General features: G+C 38.4%; 1 protein-coding gene across 1 annotated transcript in view; it reads right to left on the bottom strand.

Annotated features, from left to right (window-relative positions):
• TFEC (transcription factor EC) overlaps nt 1-25,919 on the bottom strand; it is a 130,236-nt gene that overhangs the window by 66,297 nt on the left and 38,020 nt on the right. Inside the window, exon 2 of the mRNA XM_061373042.1 lies at nt 22,290-22,536. Coding sequence (XP_061229026.1) covers nt 22,290-22,490 — 201 coding nt within the window. The 5' untranslated portion in view covers nt 22,491-22,536. The remainder of the gene's footprint in view (nt 1-22,289; nt 22,537-25,919) is intronic.

The following is a 25,919-nucleotide window of genomic DNA, read 5'->3' as shown; positions in this document are numbered from 1 at the left end:
TAAGCTACATTAGTATCAAAACTAAAACCCAAAGAGTTCTATAAGTAATATATTTTTGCATAGTTGTGTCCATGCATAAAATATGGATCTTTTGCACTCCATGACTTGACTTTTTTTCTAATTAAATAGACCAAACATAAGGTTTATGTCTCATTAATATGTAATTAAGATAAACCAGATATCAACTCATTTCTTTTCAAGGAATATTTTGTAGAAATAGGAGAATGTTATCTAACCCTTAAGCAGAAAAGTACCTTGAGTGAATGGCACAGAGTTGGTCCTGTTCTACTATAAAGTTAAAAATTCAAAAGAATCAAATACTACTAAAGAGTTATTCCTTAGAGAGACAGAGATTTAAGTCAAATCCATAAACCAGCTTCTAATTTCTGCATCCCTTGATAATGCCCACATAAGAGGGGAAGCTACCACATATTGTGTGATCGGTCACTGTGCTGAGGACCTTCACCAGGCAGAGGAGGCTAGGAGGACCTCTGGTCCTCAAAGATTTAACCTCAGAGAGCTGCTCACAGAAGACTATGCAGCTCAGCAGGTGGCGGCTTTATCCCACTGCTTTCTCCTCTCTTACTTGAGAAGCAGGTGGCATGACTACTTATACTGCTGTTGATTTAAGGCACCATCATACAATGTCCAGTTGTGGGCACATGTGACCACACATATTGATGCCTCACCCTCCTGAATCACATCATATCATTTCAAGCAGGGATGAAATAACCCACCTGGGGCAAAACAGGAGAACTTGAAGACTGTGCACCAGATAATTTCTATACATCAGTTACCCAAATTTCTAAATACTGTTTTTCTATACTGAAGGAAAAAATATTTTGCATAGAGTCCTATTTTTTAAGGAGAATTTAATTGTTACAGAAATATTTCAGGATTTTCCATAACCCCTGTCCCCATTTCTTTAAGTGAGCCCCAGAGCTGAGAACAGCTCTTTATTTCAGGGAACAGTTCTTTATTTTGGATATAGCACCAACTACTTTTTTAGAGTAGAAAAATAAGGCATTGCCAACAGCACTTAAAAAAACATACAGTTTAAGTATCTGTATTGAATGATTACCACTGTCATCTCCACATTTGTCTGTATTCCTGGATTTGACATTGAGACTTCAGAAGTCTAAGATGTGCTTTCTGTCAATAAAGTCCTTTTTAGCTGTAAGGCCCTTAAGGAAGTCGTTCACTATGTCTGTATAATGCTTTGCACACTGGGGCACTGATCTGGTTGAAGAAACCAGAATTGTCCAATAACTTCCGACTACAAGCTCTTTCAGTCACGGCTGAGGCTTCTGAAAGTGCTCCACTGCTGAGATCAATAGTTATTCCTCACGACTTCCACAGGAGCAGCCCAGTGCACAGGTCTTTCAGAAGTCTCATCTCCTGTTTGGTAGCTAAGTATGGATATTTTCTAGGCTTCTTTCTCTATAAATAAAGTGGTATGAAAAGTAAATTATTTCCCCCCCTGAGTAATAAGGAAGAACAGAAATTCATATGTGAATAGGCTTATTACAGCTTACAGATTAACATTTAACTTCTAAATCAGAACACTTTACTAAAGGACCTCCAAGAGCCATGACGTAAATTAAACTTGCACTAGATATGGAGTACAGCAGAAAACAGAAATAGGGGTTAATTCCCTACAATAGCAATTGATTTGAACTTGAAGAAAAGTGCAAACAGCAACAAACTTGCTTGAGAAAATTCTTAACTGTACATAAATTATATTGCCCCAGTGGACTTCAGCCTGAGTAACTGAACCTTGTATGAATTGAGCATCATTAGTCTAAAACCACCTGGTTTTCCAAACTGGAAACAAATTAAATATCTTCTCAGTAATAAAATAAATAAGATACATTAAGGATTATATCAACCTTTTTCTCAAATACATTTAAAATGCTGCTGTCCAAATTTAGCTGTCTGCTAAATACAGCGAGGATATTGATTCTGAATCTAGTCACATTAATGCATCTCTTTCCTTTCAGTAGCGCAATTCAGAAATTGAGCTTTTCCCCAGGCAAGTGTGTCTTATTTGTAGATCCTCTCCCTTAGCTAATTAGCAGTTTATTTTATTTAACAGTGGCAAAAGCCTACTATTCTGCTTTTAATTTATTGGCACTGATTAGGAACTTTGCCTGAATAATATTTACAGGAACTATTATTATTATTACTATTATTATTGTTATTGCTATGTATTTTCCATGCACTTTCTTCATTGCACAGGACTCTGATGAAGTAAATGAGGCACTTCAAGTATTCAGAGGAAAAGGTTGTCTATTTTCATATGTGGAACACTGTAAGTATCGCAACTAAATACAAAACCTGGTTTAAAACAACTCACCAGACAAAAGCACTGATTTGTTACACTATGTTAACAACCTGCAGTACAAAACCAGACACAATCAGCCTCAAAGTGAGTGTGAGCTGAAGAAGTATGGTAAATATAATGTAGCGGCTGTCCCTTTTCTCAGGACAATGCTACATATATGCAAATAATTTGAATGGTTTATACTGACAAGCTAGTCCATGAATACTGAAATCGATACAGTGCTGTTTCCTATGGATTCCTATTGTATTTCCCTTCAAACTTTCTTTCACGGGGTTCTCAGTTACCCTGTTTTGGATTCTCATGGTCATTACATCACACCTTCCAAGGGCTGATCCCATCTGCTGCCTGGGAAGGGAGATTGCAGCACACTAGCTCCTGAGCCAGAGCCCCATGTAAGTCCAAGAGCCCATATACACCAGCTGCCTTTGTTCATGACTGCAGAGCCGTTAAGAGCTTTCCTTCTCTGTGGTATGATTTATGCTTTTTTTCCCTACCTGTGGATTTCCATGCCACCTCAAGGCATGTCTGTTGAAATTAGCCTGCAAGTTCAAAAACTATTGAGGTGGAAGGAAGGAAAGTTTGATGATGAGCAAACAGATGGCAACTGTCATCAAAAATTATCACATTTCTTCAGGAAGCTATGTTGAAAATGATCAGATATTGATGACTTGGGATTGATGACACTTTGAAACTCAGCCTCCCCGTAAACTGCTTTACTATAAGGCATATTCAAAAGTTTCTTATTTATTTGATAAAACACAACCTGAAGAACCACCACAGACTTTATCCCCATGGGAGATAACAGAAGGAATATACTATAATATACTTCCTTACAGAAATCAAAATCAAACATAGTTTTTGAATCTAATTTGTTAGAAAATTAAGGTTTATTTTACCCAAAATACAAAACTCATAACTGACTTCAGAGAAGTTACAAAGTCACCATGGTACCCTTTGAATCCCAGGAAAGCTACAATACCACATTGTTACAATGATATGAAGATGAGATAATGCAGAAGTAATAATACTTTTTAAGCAAATATTATTATTTTGAAAAAACACTGCATTTTTTCATAATGTGAAAAATTATTGTGGAACAACTCCCAAATGTTAATGTTAACTGAAAGGTGAGAATTGATATGATTGAGAATATGATTTCAGTGGTTTTAATGTGTAGTAAATAGCAGCCAGAAAATTTAAAAAGGTTTTAGGCAAGGTCATGTATAGGAATAAAAAACTGTTGCAATAAAAGACTGACATTAAAAATACTGGAGGAAAAAAAGGAAAAAAACTTGAAAATCAGGTATGAATCACTCTACACTAAAATGGAATTCAAGTTGGTGAAGAGATCAAATCCTTTTAAGTTTCTGAAGTATTAGGATTTGTTCAAACATACTGCCAGTGTCTTGTATGATCTAGCTGCTGACTGATATCTAATAATAGGAATTATACTAACTTGCTTACTGAAACACATTGAATTAAAGATGTATATCATGTCTGTTGCAGTCTTGAAGGGCACCATATATTACTTCACTGGGGAAAATTCTCTCTTCAGTGAGTATTTCAGAAATACTTTCTGAAACAACATGCACGATGAACTTAAAAGCTGCAAAGAAAGCCAGGGAACTGAACAGCTGCATACAGCCAACAATGGTAGCAAGGAAACTGCAAAAGAGACTAATACTATATTTAAAGGAAAGTCATAGAATTATAGAGAAAATCCACTTTCATCTTCCAACTGTGAGAGAAATAAATGTAGAAAAAATAATTGGTAGTGGAGTTCAGGTTTACTACATGAATGTTGTTGACACAGGAGAGAGATCTATGTATTGTCGAATGAATAAAATTATATATTTGTCTGTTTCCAGCATACTTTGGCATTCATTAATATTTTGATGTCATGGGGACTACATTTCTAAGTCCTTTAGGCCTTTTTGAGAATCTCAGCTTAATGTGGCTCATGTAAGCATCTGATCTAGACATATGTGATACAGCTTAATTTTGGATGTCTGCCTTCTGCAACAATAACCAACGTGTCAATTCTAGCAACTAGCTTTCTTGTTTTAAATAAAGGTGTGAATGTGATGAATTCTGTATCACAATACATTAACAGCCATCATATGCTCTTTGATGACTACCAGGTGCTATGTGTGAAGGGATCATTCTTTTCTGTAATGAAAGTTACTGATCCATTAAGAATAGCCAGATTAGACCCTTAGGTAGCACACATTGACTCCTCGTGTGCATATTTACTGTGTCTTTCACAATGGAGTGATGATGGGCTACCCCTCACAGCTTTTGACTTTTCTATACACTTCCATACATCCACATATACATATACAAGATAATTTAGGCAGATGTATGTATACATGAAGCGGGATGATATATATATATTTAATAAGTTATACAAAATAATGAGAAAAAATGATAGGCAAGAACCTACCTCTTCAAGTAGATTATTCTTTTGCCATTTTTGAGAATAAATTCCAGTTAAGACTCATTTCTTTCAAATCCATGTTCCACAGAGAAGTGTTTTACTATTGTTTTTTGAATCAATGGGCATAATGCAGAGAAAGAGGTTTCTATCTCTAGAGGGTCAGCACATTTTTAGAAGTAATACTGCTGTTATCACAAGAGTGGCCGATTAACTGTAGTGCAGCAGTGAGGGAATCACTTCTGATATGCCATCAGCATTTCTTTCAGTAGAAAGTGTGCTTAAAATAGGCCTGTACACATGGAGTCCTCTCTTTGTATAAAGATTTCAAATAAGAGTACAAAGCATTTTTTGTAGATTTGTTTGGATTTTTTTTTCTATGTGTTCAATTTTCTTAACATAGACATGGGGCTTTAAAGAGCTAGACTCCCCTTAAATTTTCTTATCTATGATCCAAAATAATACCTTCCATGGCATGTTTTTTTAATAATGATTTAAATACAAGTCAGCAGAATGTCTGACCAGCACCAGTCTCTTGGAAGTATCACTATCTGGAATGGTTTCAAAATATTTTCAGAGTTTGGGTTTATTTTTAACAGAATGATGCTTCTTGTAACCCTAAAAATGCTGCTTTTGTAGACTGAAAGTAAAACTCAGTAAAGTAAAATTGTTTTCAGTGGACTTTGGAATTAGTCCCAGATCTTTCAGTTTGCAGATGGTAATCCTTAGCCAGTCTGCAGGGAAGCTGCAATTGTTTTATTGCAAAGCTACTGTAGAAAAGCTTTTTATATTCTGAATACTCCAGATAATTATAACACAGCATCTAACATGAAATACTTTGTATTAGATACTGGAAAACATCAAATTTACCAGTTCATCTTGTCCTACCAAAGGACAGTGCCCAGAGAAGCAAGAAGAATAGCCCAGTGGTTACCTGCTACTCAAAGACTTCCAAGAGCCTGGTGCAATTTCCTACATGAACATGGGTCACTGGCTAATTTTGAGCATTCATCACAAATGGTATTCATCTCTAAGAGATAGTGTTATATTTCAAGTTAAGAAAAATTTGTCTTTTGGACAACAGTAAGAGAACCTCAACATAAAAAGGATATGGAACTGTTGGAACAAGTCCGGAGGAGGGCCACGAGGATGATCAGGGGACTGCAGCACCTCCCGTATGAAGATAGGCTGAGAAAGTTGGGGCTGTTCAGCCTGGAGAAGAGAAAGCTGCGTGGATTCCTCATAGCAGCCTTCCAGTATCTGAAGGGGGCTATAGGAATGCTGGGGATGGACTCTTCATTAGGGACTGTGGTGACAGGACAAGGGGTAATGGGTTCAAACTTAAACAGGGGAAGTTTAGATTGGATATAAGGAGGAAATTTTTTCCTGTTAGGGTGGTGAGGCACTGGAATGGGTTGCCCAGGGAGGTTGTGAATGCTGCATTCCTGGCAGTGTTCAAGGCCAGGTTGGACGAGGCCTTGTGTGGCACGGTTTAGTGTGAGGTGTCCCTGCCCATGGCAAGGGGGATGGAACCAGATGATCCTTTCTAGCCCTAACTGTTCTATGATTCTATGAAAGGGCCTCCAGAAAGTCCATCGTTATATAAAGGCAGGATTTTTATTTTTTTTTTTTTATCCCTGTGGAGGTGCCTATCTAATCATTCATCAAAGAGGGAGACTTGGGCAACTAACTTTAATTAAGCACAGACTACTTACATGACTATAAAGCTGGATCTATTTAGGTATTTGTGGAAGCTAAGCCTTATGCTGTGAGGAGTTTAATTTGTGTCTCTACATCTTAAATTTTCACCTGTTAAATGTGCCAGCTTCCTCACTGTGAGACTGTGGGGGCTGAAACTTTAAAATCCATATGATGTTGTCCAAATATCAGTGGGGGCCAAAAGATTGCTTATCATATATACACAGAAAAAGATGCTGGAGGCAATGAACCCCAGCCCCCAAAAGGTATGAACTGAATGCTTGTATTCTAATGTTGGTATTTTTACTAATAAAAGGAAAAATCTAGAGACAGGACTAAGTTTGGAGTTTGAATAAAGTGGATGACAATACAAGCACTCTGCATGAAATATCTTTAACTGTTATTACCACTTAAGCCACAAAAACCTTATTTTCAGTAATGGATGACATTGCTTATTTGTATTCAGTCCCACTGAATTTTAAAAGGCAAAATTCTCACTAAGTCAATTGGAGTTTGTTGTAGTAACATTCAAATTTTTTTTATTCTCTATGTGCTAGATGCCACAGCTTATCTCGAGATCCAATGTAATCAGTTTTTAACTATTCACACCCTTTGGCCTGTAACTGTGATCTGCCTCTTTTGATGTTAAAAAGGCAGAACACAGTGCAATTATTTCTGGTTTAAATATGAAGAAAATGTGGAGTCCATTCTTTAGAAATACATCCATGATTTGTAACAGAACTAATGAAAGATACAAGCTTATATTTATCATGTGGTTCCAATCCATTTTTAGTTTCATAATCTTTTCTAAAAAGAAAATTCTTTAAAAAAAATGAAAACAAACCACCAAAAACTAAAAAAAACCAACATACCTTCTTATTTACTTTAGAAAGCAATTGAGATCAGTCCTTCATTCTTCATAAGAAGTTACTTATGACTGTAGTTGTATTAATGCACCTCACAAAGTTACTAAGACCCCAGGTTTAGTCCAACCTCACAAAGTATTTCAATTCAACAAATTGCAGTTAATTAAAACTAAAGTAAAATAAAACCTGAAAAAAATTATGTATAAATAGACAAAACTTTGGTTATCTGTACCTTGGTCTGAAAACACAGTGCACAGAACAATATTTGCTACCACTGCATTTTGGTCAAATAAGTTGTTTGGACTATCTGCAAAATTCATGTGGTGGACAACATTTTCAACAGAAAAATCTAACAACTATTAGCACATTTTATCATATCTAATGTAAGGTGAATGCTGGAGATACAGTATTTTCACCTGTGTCCTTTATTTCTCTGTTACTTTCAGTGTTTTCCTCTCTGCCTAGTATTTCATCTTTTCTTCCTTTCTATGTTTTGTTCTCTTTGATTGTTTACTCTGACTTCCAGCATTACTTCTTATCATTTTTCTTCCTCTCAAGCACCTTTTTTATTATTATTATTTTATTTTGTATTTGTGATATTTCAGCAAGATGCAGTTCTTAGAAACGTAGTTGCTACTACTATGCTGCTGGAATGATTCCTGTGTTTTAGTCTTTATCAAGTTTGATCCCTAATCATTGACTGCAGTAGTCCCAAGGGAACAATGGTGAATATGCACTATGGGTATGATTACAGCAAAAGCGTCTAATTCCCAGTGAAAAAAAATCAGGCTAATAGAGAAAACAAAACTTCTATAAATTCTTTGTTAACCAATTTTCCAACTATTCTTTATCCAGGGGGTAAAGACTATTTCCAAAGCCACAAAGTCAATGGTTCTTTTTCTTATAATTTCTGTGACCTTTGAACAAATTAAGCATTTTTGTCTCTGAACAACTGTACAAACAAATGTACTTATTTAGGGATCTGAAATCAAAAGGGCGGTCTTTGTCCTGGGTGGTCTTTGTCCTTATTTGCAGTCATAAGCAATTAATCCACCACTGTGTGCATATTTTATGAGACAATCTCCTTTAAAATCACAGTAACTGAGAAAGTACTTAAATCCAAAACATCATACAAAACTGGTATGCTTTCCAGTTATCTGCAGAAGACTAAATGGAAGATTTGAAACAGCATAGTTCCTGGGTTAGAATCTTGTATGCTATATTAGCCTTGAGCAAAATTTTACAGTGTAGCTACTTAACCTACAGGCAAAATTTCATAGTGGGAATACTGAGAGACCTGTAGCTAAAACCAGTGCTACTGGGCACCAGTATAATATTTCATTTACACTTCTTAAAAAGCAATTTTTGTTAACCTTGCTGCATGAATGAAAAATCTCATCCTATATCCAATTCACTACCTTCATGAACTCATAAAAAGGTCTTTAACCACTGCAGTGATTTTCAAGTGGAAATAATAAAATGGCAAGAGTTAAATATTAATATTCAGTTCCTGCATTGTGCCATTCTTTGATACCAATTACAACTTGAACTTCACCTAACTCAAAAAGACTGCAGACTTCACTCAATTAGCAGTAATAGGATTAAAACATAGCTTTGGAACTGAAGATTTAAATAGGAAAAAAACCTTGGCAAATGTACACTACATGTACCAAATTAATCTCAAAATAAATATGCAGCCCTGGGTGAAATAAGTGGAATGTGGAATGCTAGAGGTGTGGGGATTATTGTGGGTTTTTTTTCCTTTCTTGACAACATCTGCATGTGTCATTGCTTTGAAAACTACCATGGCTGTAGAATAACAGTGCTTTTTCTTCATTTAGGTTTATGAACACTACAAAAAGTTGCTGCCATTCACAACGGGTATTCTTCTTTAAAGAGCACCAACCATTTCTTTCTGTTACACTTTTCCCCATTACCAAGTTTGTATGGTTCTTAGCTTTGTGAAATTTAAGCACTCCCACAGATGCAAATTCTTGCATTCAAATAGCTGTCTACTGAGAAAAGATAAACATGCCCATTTACAGATGAAGTGTAATGGAGACCAAAGCTATGGTTCTATACTACAGCTTTGTACAGCAGGCAACTGAATTTGTGGAAGAGAGTTCTTGTCTTTACTTATGATGATTTGTAAGTGGTTTACTTTCTGTTTACATTTGATAGGCAATTAATCACTTCATTTCCACTACATTATTAGCATCTGCCTCTACATTGTATGATACAACACCTCAAACTGAAGATGCTTTCCATTTTAGGGAGTACATTTGACTTCCGGGATAAAATTGGAATGTCCTAAAGTTCCTTTCCAAATCAAAAATTGTTTTACCTCAGTTATAAAGATCTGTCTGTATTCTTTCCTCAGAGGCAAATATTAAATATTTACATCACGTTTTACTCATCAAAAACTCATATAGCAGGACCTCTGAAATATAGCTTGAGATCCAGAAACATTTGTGAGTCAGGACATATGAAAGTGACACACTTTGCATTTTTTTATTTCCTTCAAACTAGTGGACATATCAACCCCAAGATTTGCCACATGTTTCTGTTGACAATAACCATGTGCTTCACTTCTGGAAAAAATACCAGAGAATTAGTAAATGCCCTTTTTCAAAAATGGTACCAGAAGATGCTACATAGATTTGGAAATGAGCATCAATGGTTGTCTATTTCCAAAATCTGGCCCTAATATTATGAAAGATAAAAGCTACACAAAAGAAAGAGTAGTACTTTTGTGGGTAAAGCTGATTACTCAGAAGAGTTGTTAAAGATTCCTTTTGTATTTAAGTTCACTAATAAAAGAATTTCATGGGAGTTGGTAAAGCAGCAATCTGTATGAGCAAAGACAGTGTAATCAAGGTCACAACATGCCAGAAACTAAAAAGGATTTAGGAGAAAGAGGGTTGGCAATAAAAGGAGCTGAAACACCATGATGAAGATACAGAGAGATGCCTCAACTCATATGGGTTATCAATTGCAGCACCCCAGAGTATTGCAGCACCCCAGAGTACCAAGAAAATGGTCTGTTCAGCTCCAAACCTCCAAAATAAGGGAAAACTGTGTGATCTCTTGAAGCAGATTGGCTTCAGCCTCTGTTGTTTTGCTGGACTGCAGGTAATCACAGATAAATCATGACATCTTGACACTATTTCAATTGTATTTCAGTTTGATTTCAGCTACCTGTAGAGGCAATCTGGATTTTCCATTCATTTCAATCTCTTTGCCTCTCACTCCAACAAAAGAAGTTAACCTGAAATCAATTGATCTATAAATTGCAAGGATTTGGTCTGGGTTTTGTAGCAGATATTTTTAATATCCTATCTCTGAAAAAGTATTACTTTCCCGAGTTTTGAAGTGCTGGCTTCCACAGGTCCTAGATCTTTGCTCAGAAAATAATGTACAGAAGCTAATTAAATTGCAGTATAGCTTTAAATGAACCTAACCCTGTCTAACCCTGCTCAGAAAGTAGATAGGTCACTTAATTAAACTGGATCATCTGCCTTATGACATACATAAACATACTGAACTTGAAACATGTGAAACAGTTCAAGTTTTTTCATATGTTTTCTATGAAAAATACTTAAACATACTGAACTTTTGAGGGATCGTTGAAAATTGATTTAGGAATTGATTGAGGAATGCCTGAGGGAACTTGACATGCTTGTGAGGGGGGCCGATGCCAACCTCATGAAGTTTAACCATGCCAAGTGCAAGGTACTCCACCTGGGTCAGAGCAATCCCAGGCACAGCTACAGACTGGGCAAAGAAGAGATTCAGAGCAGCCCTGCGGAGAAGGACTTGGGGGTGCTGGTCAATGAGAAAATGAACATGAGCCGGCTTCAGTGTGCGCTTGCAGCCCAGAAAGCCAACTGTATCCTGGGCTGCATCAAAAGGAGTGTGACCAGCAGGTCGAAGGAGGTGACCCTGCCCCTTTATTCTGCTCTCGTGAGATCTCACTTGGAGTATTGTGTGCAGTTCTGGTGTCCTCAACATAAAAAGGACATGAAACTGTTGGAACAAGTCCAGAGGAGGGCCCCGAGGATGATCAGGGGACTGGAGCACCTCCCATGCAAAGGTAGGCTGAGAAAGTTGGGACTGTTCAGCCTGGAGAAGAGAAGGCTGCGTGGAGACCTCACAGCAGCCTTCCAGTATCTGAAGGGGGCCTATAGGAATGCTGGGGATGGACTCTTCATTAGGGACTGTAGTGATAGGACAAGGGTTAATTTGTTCAAACTTAAACAGGGGAAGTTTAGATTGGATATAAGGAGGAAATTTTTTCCTGTTAGGGTGGTGAGGCACTGGAATGGGTTGCCCAGGGAGGTTGTGAATGCTCCATCCCTGGCAGTGTTCAAGACCACGTTGGATAAAGCCTTGGGTGTCACAGTTTAGTGTGAAGTGTCCCTGCCCATGTCAGGGGGGTTGGAACTAGATGATCTTAAGGTCCTTTCCAACCCTAATTATTCTATGATTCTATGATTTGAATGAATGTATAAGATTCATTACCTCATTGCAGGGCTAGTAAATGGCAGCTGGTTTAGCAAAATTCCCCTTCACAATATAGCCCAGAGGTTTCTGGTATTTTCAAAACAAAACCTCACTATCTTCTTTCCGGAGTTTAATTTAAAACTCCCCATTATAAACAGACAATCATCTAATCACCTGCTCCAATCTGTCCAGCTACAGAAGTGACCAACACACAAAAAAGGCTGTAGAGGTTGATCTGGACAGATTTGGAACCAATAAATCCTACCTTGGTGAGGAGGGGAAAAGGATGGGATGAGCACACAACACAGAGACTACAGCCATTAGAGGTGGTTGTCATTCTTCATGAAGATTAAGGCACTTGTAGATCTGCATTCCTATATTAATCCAAACACCAGCTATTGTCTAAGCTGCCAAAATAGAAGCTTCGAAACTGCACTTTTGATCAGAGCCTTGAGCTAAATGGACTCCCATTTCTATGCTGGATTTTTTCTGGCTCTGCTATGTCAACTTTACATTGCAGATAAATAACATGGATTGAAAAACTCTTTAGAAAACCTTTGAGAAGAAAAAGAGCAATTAATGAGGGCTTTTGAAGAGGAGCAAACTGCAATGGCTAATTTACTTAGGTATTAGAAGAATGTAACCAGATTAATATTTTTCAAAATAAGAAAGCTCTTATAATAAGAGATAAGAGTCAAGCTGTCAGACAACTTGTACATCTGATTTGCTTGAGGATATCTATGCAAACTGCAGGATAAATGAACTAAGTCTCACAGAATAATGCATGAGGACACAAGTTGTATTTTTTTTTTTTTGCTTTTAATATATTAATGCAGTTGAAAAGGAAACAAATAATCCTGAATTTTCTAGGAAGGTAAGGGAACCATAAACACTACAGGGACTTTGCCCCTAGCATCCAGTGATTTACATACTTTTTATAAAAGTCAGAGTTGGTTTAAACTCAGAAGTAGTAGACCAACCACTGTTAAAATGATTACTTTTTCCCTGTTATGTCTGAGTCAGGTCTATACCATCAGATTCTCACTTTTATGAGCAATATAAAATTCAGGCACAATTTCCAGTTAAAAAGAAAACCATTTTTGTGGGCCTTCATAACAACTAACAGTTTCTTCCCCCACACCCCCCCCCTTTCTTTTTTTATTTTATTTTTAATTCAGTAACAATTCTGATATCCAAAGCGACAAGTAAATGCACTGGTAATTAAAGAGTATTGCCACAGCACAGCCTTTATGCATTTGTCCTAATAAGTGTAAGATGAAACTCAACTGCTCACTTCAGCAGATGCTAATTTAAGCTGAATACCACCACCTATTCAGGGAGAGAATTTTTGCTTTAAATAAGATTAATTTTGCAAATGAATTCTGGGTTTCCTTCCTATAAGAAAGGCCATTGGTTATTCATTAAATCTGAATTATAGGTTTAATAAACACTTGCATAAGAATCATTAATATCATCTGTTACGTAATTACTAATGCAGTGTATAATACTTAATATCTCTGACAGTCAGGTCTCTTCAAAATTCAATTACTATAGCCCTCGTTATAGAGACTACCACTGCCGTTTCAAAGCTCTCTTTTCCCTAGTGACCCTTCAGCTCGACTATTTCTTGCTTGGCTGCCATTTGTCAGTTCAAGAATAGTACGACTGTCAAGTCAGGTCTACACTTCTATCGGACTCCTAACTCCCATCATGTTTCCTACCTTTCCACTGAAGTCAAGAGGGATCTGGGAGTCCTGTTTTGCTTTTCATTCTGGGTCAACATTTTAAAAAAATGCCCATCTGCTTTGCAAGTCTGTGGAGCTGATTCATTTTCTCTGTTGAAGTTGACAATAAGCTGAGACTCCTTCCATTAACACTAGAAAAGCCTGAACACCCTCAAGGTAGGGCCAGCAGTGTTTGCACTATTCTCTACAATTTCAAAACCTTTGTTAATTCCAGTTGGGAGATAATAATATTCCCCAAGGAAAAAAGAAAAAAATACATTTGCTTATCTCCTGTAAATTGCTCTTATTTGCACCACCCATGTTGAAATTTACACTGAACAGCATATGACTGTCAAAAGAGCAATTTTATAAGATGCTCTCAAGCTATAATTTTATTCATAAAATTTAGATGTTTGGGAATGCAGGGGGCACTAAGCTCCAAAGTCATGGAAGTGACAATATCTGTGTCAGTAAATTGTTTACTAACTACAAGAACACAACTATTTGGAAAATGCCAATTATGAACTGTCCATTACCTTGTAACTTCCAAACCTCAGTGAGGGTGAGGACTAGTTGGCATAGGCCAATACAGTGCCAAAAACTTTTCTAAGAGTGGCTGAGAGGATGGCTGCTTGGACATATTCCGGACATACTTAAATGTACAAGTGTGGACAGACAGCTCACTGCTGCTCAGGGTTCTGAGCTGAGAATACATGGGAAGAAATCAGGACATCCTGTGATTAAAGCATGATTATTTTTCTTCTTAGACATGTCTTCCACACTTGCTGGTCTCCTTCATACAAAGAATCACAATGCACTTTAGGCTGAACCATCCTAACAGTAGACAGCTTCGAGTCCTTAAAGAATTGTTAACTGTGATTCTAATTTTGAGTCAAAAATCAAATTTTGACCCAGCATTAATGTTTTCTTCATCTGATGAAGGTGACAGACCTGCTGAACTTACTCAGTAGCAGCGACATCAGTGATTTCCACGCTACGGGAGTTATCGCACAGAAGTAGGTCAACAGCTGTGCTCAGATGTGAAGAGGTGTGTGAAAGAATAGACACAGCAAAAATAAAAAGGTCTAAAAAACCGACAAAAATTACCAGGTATATGGGAGGAAGAATGGAGACTGTGGACTTTGCACACTGTAAGGTTAAAAAGATGAAGTCTGTGAAGTTAGAAAAGGAGAAGAAAAGAAGAGATATTATAAAAGTCTACAAAATAATGAGTGAGCCTAAGGATCCTACACAGATCTCTCTATTTATTTCCCACTTACCCGTATATTTTGGTCTCTATTCTGCTCCTCCTCTTTCCAGATCTTCCAAAACGTATTTTGCTTTCCTTCCCATTTCCCTTTTCCCTCTTATTTCTGAACCCCTTCACCTCATTTCCGCCTTTTTCTACTCTATATGTTCTTTTTCATGATACAAATATTAATACCCAATATAAGAATACATTACATTAAAAAGCTAACATTATAGTCCATAGAAATTAAAAGCAATGTATTTCAAATGACTGCTATGAAAAAAATCTATATGAATGCAGTAAACACACAGACAGATATGTTTCTAGAAGCTGCTTCAGCAAACAGTTCAGGAAGATGTAAAAAGCGCAATAACTGCAATTACTTGTGATAGTTTGACAGAAAATTAAATTTTAACCCTCAAGCATCAGCTCATGAGCTAATTCTAAAGCAAAATACATAGAGGTGGAATTCATTTGACTGTAGGAGGAATTATTTTGTGTGTGAGAAAATGAAGATGCCTACATCCAAGATAATCATCTAGACATTTTTTTCAATCAACAGGGAGAAATAAGATACTTGAAGAGTGCAATCCATCTTCCTTGAAAGTAAACACCTAAGATAAACCAGATAAATTGTGGTAGCAGTAAAGCAGTTGATGTCATCTACCTGGATTTGTGTAAATCGTTCGACACTGTCCAGCACGACATTCTTGTCTCTAAATTGGAGAGACATCAATTTGAAGAATGGACCACTCGGTAGATAAAGAACTGGCTGGATGGCCGCACACAAAGGGTTGTGGTCAATGGCTCAATGTCCAGCTGGAGACCTGTAGCGAGTGGTGTCCCTCAGGGATCGGTGCTGGGACCAATCTTGTTTAACATCTTTGTCGCTGACATGGACAGTGGGATTGAGTTTGCCCTCAGCAAGTTTGCCAATGGTACCAAGCTGTGTGGTTCGGTTGATACGCTGGAGGGAAGGAATGCCATCCAGAGGGACCTTGACACGCTTGTGAGGTGGGCTGATGCCAACCTCATGAAGTTTAACCATGCCAACTGCAAGGTACTCCACCTGGGTCAGAGCAATCCCAGGGGCTAGGCAGAGAAGAGATTCAGAGCAGCCCTGTGGAGAAGGACTTGGAGGTGCTGGTCAATGAGAAAATGAACATGAGCCGACAGTGTGCGCTTGCAGCCCAGAAAGCCAACTGTATCCTGGGCTGCATCAAAAGGAGTGTGACCAGCAGGTCTAAGGAGGTGATTCTGCCCCTTTATTCTGCTCTCGTGAGACCTCACCTGGAGTACTGTGTGCAGTTCTGGTGTCCTCAACATAAAAAGGACATGGATCTGTTGGAACAAGTCCAGAGGAGGGCCCCGAGGATGATCAGGCAACTGGAGCACCTCCCATGCAAAGATCGGCTGAGAAAGTTGGGACTGTTCAGCCTGGAGAAGAGAAGGCTGCATGAAGACCTTACAGAAGCCTTCCAGTATCGGAAGGGGGCATATAGGGATGCTGGAGAGGGACTCTTCATTAGGGACTGTAGTGATAGGACAAAGGGTAATGGGTTCAAACTTAAACAGGGGAAGTTTAGATTGGATATAAGGAGGAAATTTTTTCCTGTTAGGGTGGTGAGGCACTGGAATGGGTTGCCCAGGGAGGTTGTGAATGCTCCATCCCTGGCAGTGCTCAAGACCAGGTTGGAGGAGGCCTTGGGTGATATGGTTTAGTGTGAGGTGTCCCTGCCCATGGCAGGGGGGTTGGAACTTGATGATCTTAAGGTCCTTTCCAACCCTAACTATTCTATGTTTCTATGATTCTGTGAAATTGGATCTTAAAAGGGCCTGCTTGCCCCACTGCCTACAAAAGCTCAGTATGACATCTAGTTCAGATTTAGACACTTGTTTCAGAGGGAGGGATATCCCAAGGAAGGCATTCTGAAACAGATTATTGAGCAGATCTATTCTGTCTTAAGTATAAACAGATGTACAGCAGATCTATTCTGTCTTAAGTATTCTTATATTCCTGTGTGCTGCTAATGTCATTAACACAGAAGTTGTGGTCTGGAACAAAGCCTTAAGATAGTGTTACAGAGGATACAGAGGCAGAGGAGAAAAATTCCTGGATCCAGAAAGGGTCTTCTTGCATATATCATGCTTCTTCATGCTTTCCAATAATATATTTTTCTGGGAGTAGTAAGACACTGCTATTCTGTTCTCCTTTTCTTACTGTTTTCAAATCTGTCAAATATCTGTCAAATTATGTGCCGATCCACCAAAAAAAAACCAAACATTTTAGGAACTGTTTGCATTGCTGTATAATGTGTGGGAGTCACTGCAATCAACAGAGGGCACTGGAAAAGGAACTGGAAAGAATCAGTGTGGCAGACACTGGGAAAATGAGACTCCCTACATGGGAGGCAAGGCAAGACTTAGTGGGACAAATATTTTTGTCTTTCAGAATACTTTAAAGTATTCTGAAATACATGACTTCACTCTAGCAATGTCTTCACTGGACCTGTCCTGTTTTTAAATATAGAATTTGCCTGCAAAAAGTTCTAAAATATTAAGTATTAAAATTAAGCCCCAGCAGCTTTAAAACACCTATTTCACAAAGAAATTTATAGACATGTTTGTTAGAAGCTTACCTCCAAGCTTCCTCAGTGTCCCAGGTCACTGCAACGGTATTATTCTTCCTAGCTACTCATACAGAATATTGTATTAGGATGGAGATTTTAAACTGGTTAAAAGGCAGACCATTATGCAGAGCTTTTCCCATTATATGCAGACAAGCATCACACTGCCCTCACTGCAAGCTATGGGAAAATATTTATCAAATACTTACCTTGTAGGTACCTGAAATCAGGCAAAAGGATTCTTATCCAGGGACTCCAGCTTCAGCTTTCCAGACACCGTCCCCTGCATACCTCCCTTGTGTATACTGCAGAGCCTGTTCTCAGAATTTTGGTACCTCTACAGCTGTTGGTAGATTTTCTGCAGGTTGTCTTTAAACTATTTTATATTAGTTAAACAGACAGTGTTCCCCAATTTTTTCATTCTGATTTAGATCTTTTTATGTTTTTGTAATTTGCTGTGTCTAGTCCTTACCTTCTTACTAGTTTTCTACTGGATCCATAGAGATCTGAATGGACATAGCATCCAGTAATGGTCAGAACAGCCCCAAATACGCAGGTAAAGCCAGTATCCCTTGTCCTAGTCAAGGACTATTTATTTAATTCATATAAATGTTTAGATATATAAATTTGATTAATTATTTTGCTACAGTTCTGCTCTGGCAGCTCATTTTCCATTTGATCAACATCTCTGACTTCAAAGTCCTTGACAAAATTGCAGGTTTCCAGGACAAAGGGAAGTCCAAAAGGACAAGAGGAAATGGCCTCAAGTTATGCCGGGAAGGTTCAGATTGGATATTAGGAAAATTTTCTTCACTGAAAGTGGTGTCAGTTTGGAAAGCACGCGTTATTCTGTTCTACTGACATTCTTCTGCATGCTTTTCCACTTCAGCAGAGAAGGGACATGAAAACTGTTTTCAGTACTGGATAATATGTATCAGAATATATTCAATATAGTTGATAATGTATTTATGTAGCACTGGGCCAAGAACTCATTCTTGTGCTACTCCAAAAGACTACGCTGCAATTGGCATTTCCAAATCCATTTTCACATTTGTCATTTATTTAGTTTATTAATCCAGTTTTTGCATGGAAAGTTAATTTGCCATGGGTACTAATCAAACACCTTCAAGAAGTCTAACTATATTATATTAACAACCTTACCTCTATCAAACAAACTTGAAATAAGATCAGAACAAAGTTTTGACAAAATTCATTTTCTATAAGCTACATTAACTTCCTTTCATTCTTTGTTAAGTAAGTCCCTTATCAGCCATTATTTTTCTACTTGTGATGAATAATCTGTTAACTCTTTTAAAATGCTGCCATAACAACAGAGTTCTTCCAGTCATAACACCTTTTCACCAGGGAATATATCTTGCTTTGAATATTTGTATTATTATTTCTGGGTTTAGAAATGATAATCACTATAATACTATATTGCCCTTTTTTGCCTAAAAGTTGCCAATGGTCTGTAACAAAGGACATGCACAGTTCTGAACTTTCAAATGCACAGTCTATCACTGACAACAGAGAGGCATGACATGTTGAAGGGAGAGACTGGAGAAGAAATATATATGAATTACGTAACTTAACCTCCACTCAAATGTACCCATTAAAGGATGAGAGAGGGAACAAGATAAGTGGCAAATTGAAATGCCAAATAACCAATTTCCTTTAATTGTTTGAAGAATAAAAGACACTTAAATTTCCACCAAAACTAAAACTTGATAAAACTCACTCCTACAGAAAATATATTTTTCTTCAAAGGGTGTCCTTAGGCATTATCTAAGCTGAACTTTAACTAAGATACTGGAAAACCCCTGAGAAAAGGGCAGCAAGCAGAGTGCAAACATGGAGAGCAGGAACCTGACCTTTGCCCACTGAAGGATGGCATTACCCTACACCTCATCAAGCATTTATTCAAGAGCAGAAGTCACACCTTTTAAGTTACAAATGGCACCCTATTTTACTCTGGATTTTCTCTCAAAATCTTCAATCCAGATGTTTGCTAAAGCCAAAGTTTCTTAGCTTATGGGGTTTACAAATGTGGTAGGAGAAAATCTGGTAGCTCTTTTACTGTATCTGGCATTTCTGTAGTTTAATCTGCCTTCCTAAAAGTGTAGGTGACTGTCCTTGATCAACATAGATATTAATTTGAATCCAGGTTTTGTGTCACAAAAAGGACACAGCATGAGGCCTTAGACTTTGAACTCGCTTTCTTAGGCTTTTGCTTCTGTTTTTCTAAAATACCAAACTAACCCTTTCTTGCTATATTTCCAAATCCTTGACCTCAAGGATGGTTTTCTTAATGGTATTTTACGGTAAGTCTTCACTCAAGATGGATTCCTCGTTAGTACTCTCTCTAGTCAATAAAAACTGCTTTAAGATTTTGACCATTTCATTGCCATGCAAACGTGCTACACCTACCAACACCAGAACTTTTGTTCATGCAAAGAAAATGTGGGACTTTCAGAAAGGTCTGTCCATACATGCTGTTAACGCCAAGTTCCCACCTTATACTTTATAACCCCTCAGAGTTTTATAATTCTTCTGTTCTTCCCAACAAATTCCTTTTCTCCTTCCAGACAGCCAACAAAGGACAGATTGGATTCATTGTGAAGCCTCCGGTAGAAAACTTACTCAATCATAAGCCTTGCTACAGAGCAAGGACAGTCAGTGCTTAATGGTGTGCTAGCAGCCCACCGTTATGGGTGAAAAGAAATCATGTCTAGGAGCCAACCTGTCTATAGGAATATAACTTAAAACACTGCTGTGTAATTATGGATTTGGTGTGATTTCTTGTCTAAGATCTGAAACCTGCCTTTGAAAAATACCTCTGATGACCTGATCTTCTTTGAGACCTTTTGGAGATGTGGCTTCCTGTCTTCCCTGACTTTTGCACAGGATTATTTTTCATTTTCTCTATTTTTTTTTCTACATCTATTATTTCACTCTGTAATTTATGACTTTCCAGTCTTTTCTGTCGTTACCTTCTGGGTTTTTTTTCACTCCTCTTATTTAGTTTCTCACCATTTTTCCTCAGTCTTTCCTGTTCCTCCATCTCATTTCTTTCCCCATTTCTTCCTCCTGTCCTCGCCTTGCTCTACTTTTCCTCAGCCCCCTCCTTACTTTTCCTCCATGATTTCCTACTTCTCTTTTCCTTGTGACTTCCAACCTGCTAAGAAGTGCTATCCCCACAGGCTCTTCAGCACCATTCGATCACCTGCTAACCTCTGTAAGCCAGCTCCTCCAGCAGCTCCAACTGCCCCCCACAGGGGCTGAGAGAGACCTGCCTTCCGGCAGGAGTGAAAATAGGATTGGCACTGCCCTGAAAGCTGAAGCAGAGAGGGTCAGTTCGCCAAGCAGGGAGATAGGCAAGAAGACATGGTGCCAGTCACACACTGCTTCATTTATGTTCCCCCAATTAAAGCAGCCTGTAGGGAAAGTAGTGTGCCACTGTAGTGCACTGGTGTACTGACCACTCTGAATGCTTGTTACCGCTCACTGTACTCAGTATTGCTTCTCACTGATTGATAGGATAATAAGTGTGTGTACAGCAGAGTGCAGATTCATTACAGCACATTAGCCAGACTGAAAGACAAATGCCCACAGGGGCAGAAAAACTGTAAGGAATAAATAAAATCTTTACTATTTTTCTTAAACTTCTTTTCCCCAGGCTACAGTGAGGAATACTGGAGGGGCAGGAGAGGGAAAGGAGATGAGAAGAGAAAGGGAGTGGCAAGAACTGGAGGGAAAGTTTGTTAGCAGTCAAGGAAAGCTTTATTCGTTTTTGGATTTGGAGTTTGGACAGTAGCTGAATCTCTACTTCTCTTTTTATTTTCCTTTGCCAGTGCTAAATGAGAAACAAAGGGTCAGTGCATCAGATACCAAGATAGAAAAACATTCCTGATGCAACATCTCTGAAATGGCTACGTGGCTTCTCCACTCACTGAAATTAATCATTCCTGAGTTTTGAAAGTGAAAACCAAACTAGTATCACCCTTTATCAACAGCTGCCACCATGTGGTGTCTGAAATACCATAGTTACTTCCCATTTGAACAGAGAGAAATATGGTGGAGTCGTCTGATCCATCAAGCGATGGGTTTTAAGCATCCATTCTTACAATGTGCTGCAGCTCTGCACCCCTCCACACACCCTGCTGAGGCTAAGGAATGAGCAGCCTCTGAGATATTGACCCTGACACTGTGGTCACTCTATCAAACCACTTCCCTATCACTTATCCTTGGAGCTGGGACACTAGGTCAAAGCCCAGGACTGGCCCAGGCTGTCAAGAGCCATGCAGGGAAAAAGTGTTCCCAAATGGCTGATGCTAGAACCACATCTGCTGGATGCAGATTTACCAGGAGGCAGCATCCTCTCTACCCATCCCCAGGATGAGGGAGGAAACACGTTGCTCCTGGGTCCTGTTCCTGCTCCCCCAAGCTTCACTGGACCTCAGCCTGTCTGCTGCCTGGAAATGCAGCATGGTGTGGAAAGATAACTTCAGAGACATTCCATTATCCAAAACGATGATGGAATGTAAGTTGTCTGACCTAGAACATTAGAGTTGATCTTAAGATTAAAGACTCAAGGAGTGATTTTTGGGGCAGCATGGGGACAAGACCTGGTTAGTTAATGCCCCAGCATTTGCTTGCCTGAGCCCTACATATTTTTTAGATATTTTAGATGTTAATTCCATCAGCTTCACCCCTCACCTCCCTCCTGGATTTCATTTACATGCACTTTGAAATGACTTAATTATGCTACAATTAAGAATACCTTTCTGCAGATAGCATAGCATTCAGAAATCTGCTTTGTAAATATCTGTTGGTAATATAGGTACCTCTGAGATTGCTGGAGCTTTGTCTGATGAAAAGTGTGTTCCCACTGGAAAAAATCCATTGAACCCAGGATACTGTGAAACTGGCATATGACACTGTGAATAATGTGCATGGGCTTCTTCTCGAGGGTGCTTGTCTGTCCACTTTTGATCCTGTAGCTTTCCTCTGAGCTGAAACTGTAGTCCAGTCAGTGCCTGCAGCATTGCTTTATTTCTTCCCTTTCCACTATTAGCAGAGCTGAAAAAATCACTATAAAACACACACACAAAACAGAAGCAGCAATTTAATTTCTTGTACAATGTACCTTTACTACTGAAAAAAATAAAAATCCTTATATATAAACCCAAATTAACGTTATGGTTACAGGGCACCCATAAGGACACAATCCCTAACATACTGCTGGGGGAAAAAAAAAAAAAAAAAAAGGATGAAAAGAAACAGTTGGCATTCAGTTAACAATCATGTTTGGAGGTTTGCAACTGACTTTGTTATTCCAAGGGAAGCCAGGTACCAGTCTCTTGGGATTAGGTACAAAGGCGAGAAAAAAGTGGACATGTATGAATCTCAAAGGTGACTGCTGGGTTAATAAAACAGTCTGTTTTCTGTTCACCCACTCGTCCTCTCAGTGTGCAAGTACATTAAAATATGTCAAAAGGAAAGCCATTTTCTGGGGAAAAATAATTCAGCTGAAAGTCAAAATTTCCAGCTGGTGTATTGCCTTGGTGTGTGCAAGTGCACTAACAAAGTGACCCATACATCTCACTGGATGAAAGTTGGTATCCTCATTAAAGTAGAAACAAACACTTGAAAATAGGAACAACTGCCAGTTAAAAAAAAAAAAAGAAAAGGGACCACAGCTGATATCAGAAGCCTTCATTTTTCCACATTCTGTTTCCTATTTGCTCTATAGCAAATACGATATATATTTAAGTAACCTCTTAAAAAGTAATGAAGGTAAAACTGATTCTGTATGCAGTAACCATTCCCATTTGCTGGAGGATTTGTGTTGCTAACAACCATCCACATTATCATACTATCTTAAGAAGAAGAAATATTTTCACAGTCCAGTTTCTAAACTGCCACATGCAATGCAAGGATTGGCTCCTGCAAAAAGTAACCCTTTCAAAAGTGAATAGCTCTGGGGAAGAAAACTTTATATCAGAATTACTCCTGCTAGAAAGGGTTTGTAAAATTAACCTTCAACCCTTTAAAATAAAAGCACTGGTGTATACTGCCTTTGCCCCCAGGAAATACAATGAGGCTTGAACACCATCACTAATTCACTGCAGTGTGAGCATTTTTTGTCATATGAACAGCATGAGGTATTAGATCTTATTTTCTTAGCAGAGGCCCTGGCAGAAAGCGATATCAGATAAACAGAAAGGGAATGGAAGGAAGTGGTACACTGTCTGTGAGCCACCCTTTGTTTATGAATGGCACAATTTCCTATGGGGAAATAATAAAAAAAAAAAAAAGAGAAGAAAGGAAAAAAAAAAAAAAAGAAAAAAAAAGGAGTAAAGAAGTTTTCAAGAGTATCTAATGACCACAGCAGAGTATATTGCAATGAACTGTCTGAACCACAGAATGCCACCATGGGTGAGGCTGGAAAAGACCTCTGGGGATCATGCTCAAAGCAGAGTCAGCCACAGAGTGCTGCTCAGAGCCATGTTGAGTTTTTAATATCTTCAAGGATGGAGATTCCACAACCTTTTTAAGCAACCTATGCTAGTGGTTGATCAGCCTCACAGTAAAAAATGTTTTTTCTTACAGGGGAACTGAAATTTTCCCCATTTCAGTTTGTGTCTATTGCCTTTTGGTTTGTCATTTGGTACCACTTTGGCTCTACCTTTTTTACTCACCCTTGTACACATGAAGAATTTACTCCTGAGCCTTCTCTTCTCCAGGCTGAGCAATGCTACCTGTCTCATCCTCCCTACATAACTCACATGATCCAAACCCTTCAGCATCTTTGTAGCTCTTTGCTGGACTCTTTCCAGTACCTCCATGCCTCCCCTCATACCAGGCAGGGCCGAGGACTGGGCTCACCACTCCAGCTGTGCCCTCCCCAGCTGCTGAGAAGAGGGGAAGGATCACACCCTTAACTTGCAGGTGTTACAGTACTGCTCCTGATGCACCCAAGGAGAAAATATTGGGCCTTCTTGTTGAAAGGGTGTGTTGCTGGCTCATGGTCTACCATAATGTGATTGTAGAAGCCTGTCAGATTGGTGAAGCGTGATTTTGCTTTTTTCCTAAGTCTACATTTTGTTGTTGATCTATCTCTAGAAATCCTGCATGATGCCATTCATGTCGCTTTCCAAATTCAGTGCCATAAAAATCCAAACAGCCTTCAGTCCTGAAGCAGTTAGACAGTTGGACTAGATGATCGTCCTAGGTGTCTTGCAACTGAAGAAAGAATTATGTTCCATTTCATGCTATTCCATTCCATTCCATTCCATTCTGCTCTATTCTAATAAAATGAAATTTATTAATTTAGCCAGTGTTTCAATGTATAACAACAGGAACTTTTAAATTTTTTAAATGTGTGTTATGTTTTTGATGCTTAGAGTTTCTTCCCTATTACGCAAATGCCTGTTTATGGTCTTTGTAAAATGCATTTTACAAGCCTGCTTAAGTATAATAGCCATTAAGTAGCTGTTATGAGCTAAGATGTCAATACATAATCCAAGAACGCAACAAAAATTTTACAGTGTTTTGGTAGTGCCAGCAGCAGCAGTGGAGAAGAAGAAAGCCTTGTAGATTTTTCCTTTTGATCAAGGTTTTTTTCAATGTTTTTCTTACTGCCTAATATGCACTAAAGAGGGAATAACTGTAAGTAAATAAAAATACAAGTTTTAACAGTCCAGTATCATCTCTTCTTTTTTGCTTACAAAATAAGCATCGCTCTGAAAATTTATTCCAGTAATGATGATCCCTGAAATTCTGCACAGAGCACTGCTTGAGTGTCCAGACCAAATGTTAGGAGAAGGATCTGAAGAACATCTTCAGCTGAGGCTCTGATGTAAATACATCACAAAAACTACAGCAGTTTCTCACAGCAACCTTTTCTAATAGACACAAGCAAGAGGGAAAGCTGAGGAACAGTTCAGCTAACTTATCTCTGCTGATACAAAAATAAAGACCAGAAATGTGCTACATCTCCTAATTGCAAGTACTGCTCCTTAACCATAAAGAGTAAAAGGTTAGTCCTTTTGTACAGCCTTTGATCCATTATGCCCGTATTAATTACCTGATTTACAGTACTTGCATAGTCAGCTCCATAGTAAAGCTCAGCAAAAAACAAAGTCTTTCCATGCTCCTGAAAGGTCACCTTGTACTTGTGTCTGAGCACAGGGCTACCTCAACCATGGGACCATATGTTGCTTCCTAGCTGATCTGCAGAATGAACTCTTCCTTCCCTCCCTGGCCAAACAGCTCCAATGTGAATACCTGCAAAATTCTGAAATATGAAAACTGAGAAGAGGGCTGTAACTGCCCCTTCCTGGTCACTTCAGTCTTATCATCCTCATTTGGTGGCTACACTTGCATACTAAGAACCTAATCTTACAGTCCTTTTGAAAACAAAACTCCCCATTGACTGGTATGTCTGTACTAAAAAAATTACTGGATATGCA

This window comes from Neopsephotus bourkii, unplaced genomic scaffold, assembly GCF_033783945.1.
Source record: "Neopsephotus bourkii isolate Nb327-2 ecotype Australia unplaced genomic scaffold, CSIRO-AGI_Nbou_v1 NB_1624, whole genome shotgun sequence".
In the NCBI taxonomy this organism is placed as follows: domain Eukaryota; kingdom Metazoa; phylum Chordata; class Aves; order Psittaciformes; family Psittacidae; genus Neopsephotus; species Neopsephotus bourkii.
This window is presented reverse-complemented; position numbering and strand designations above follow the sequence as displayed.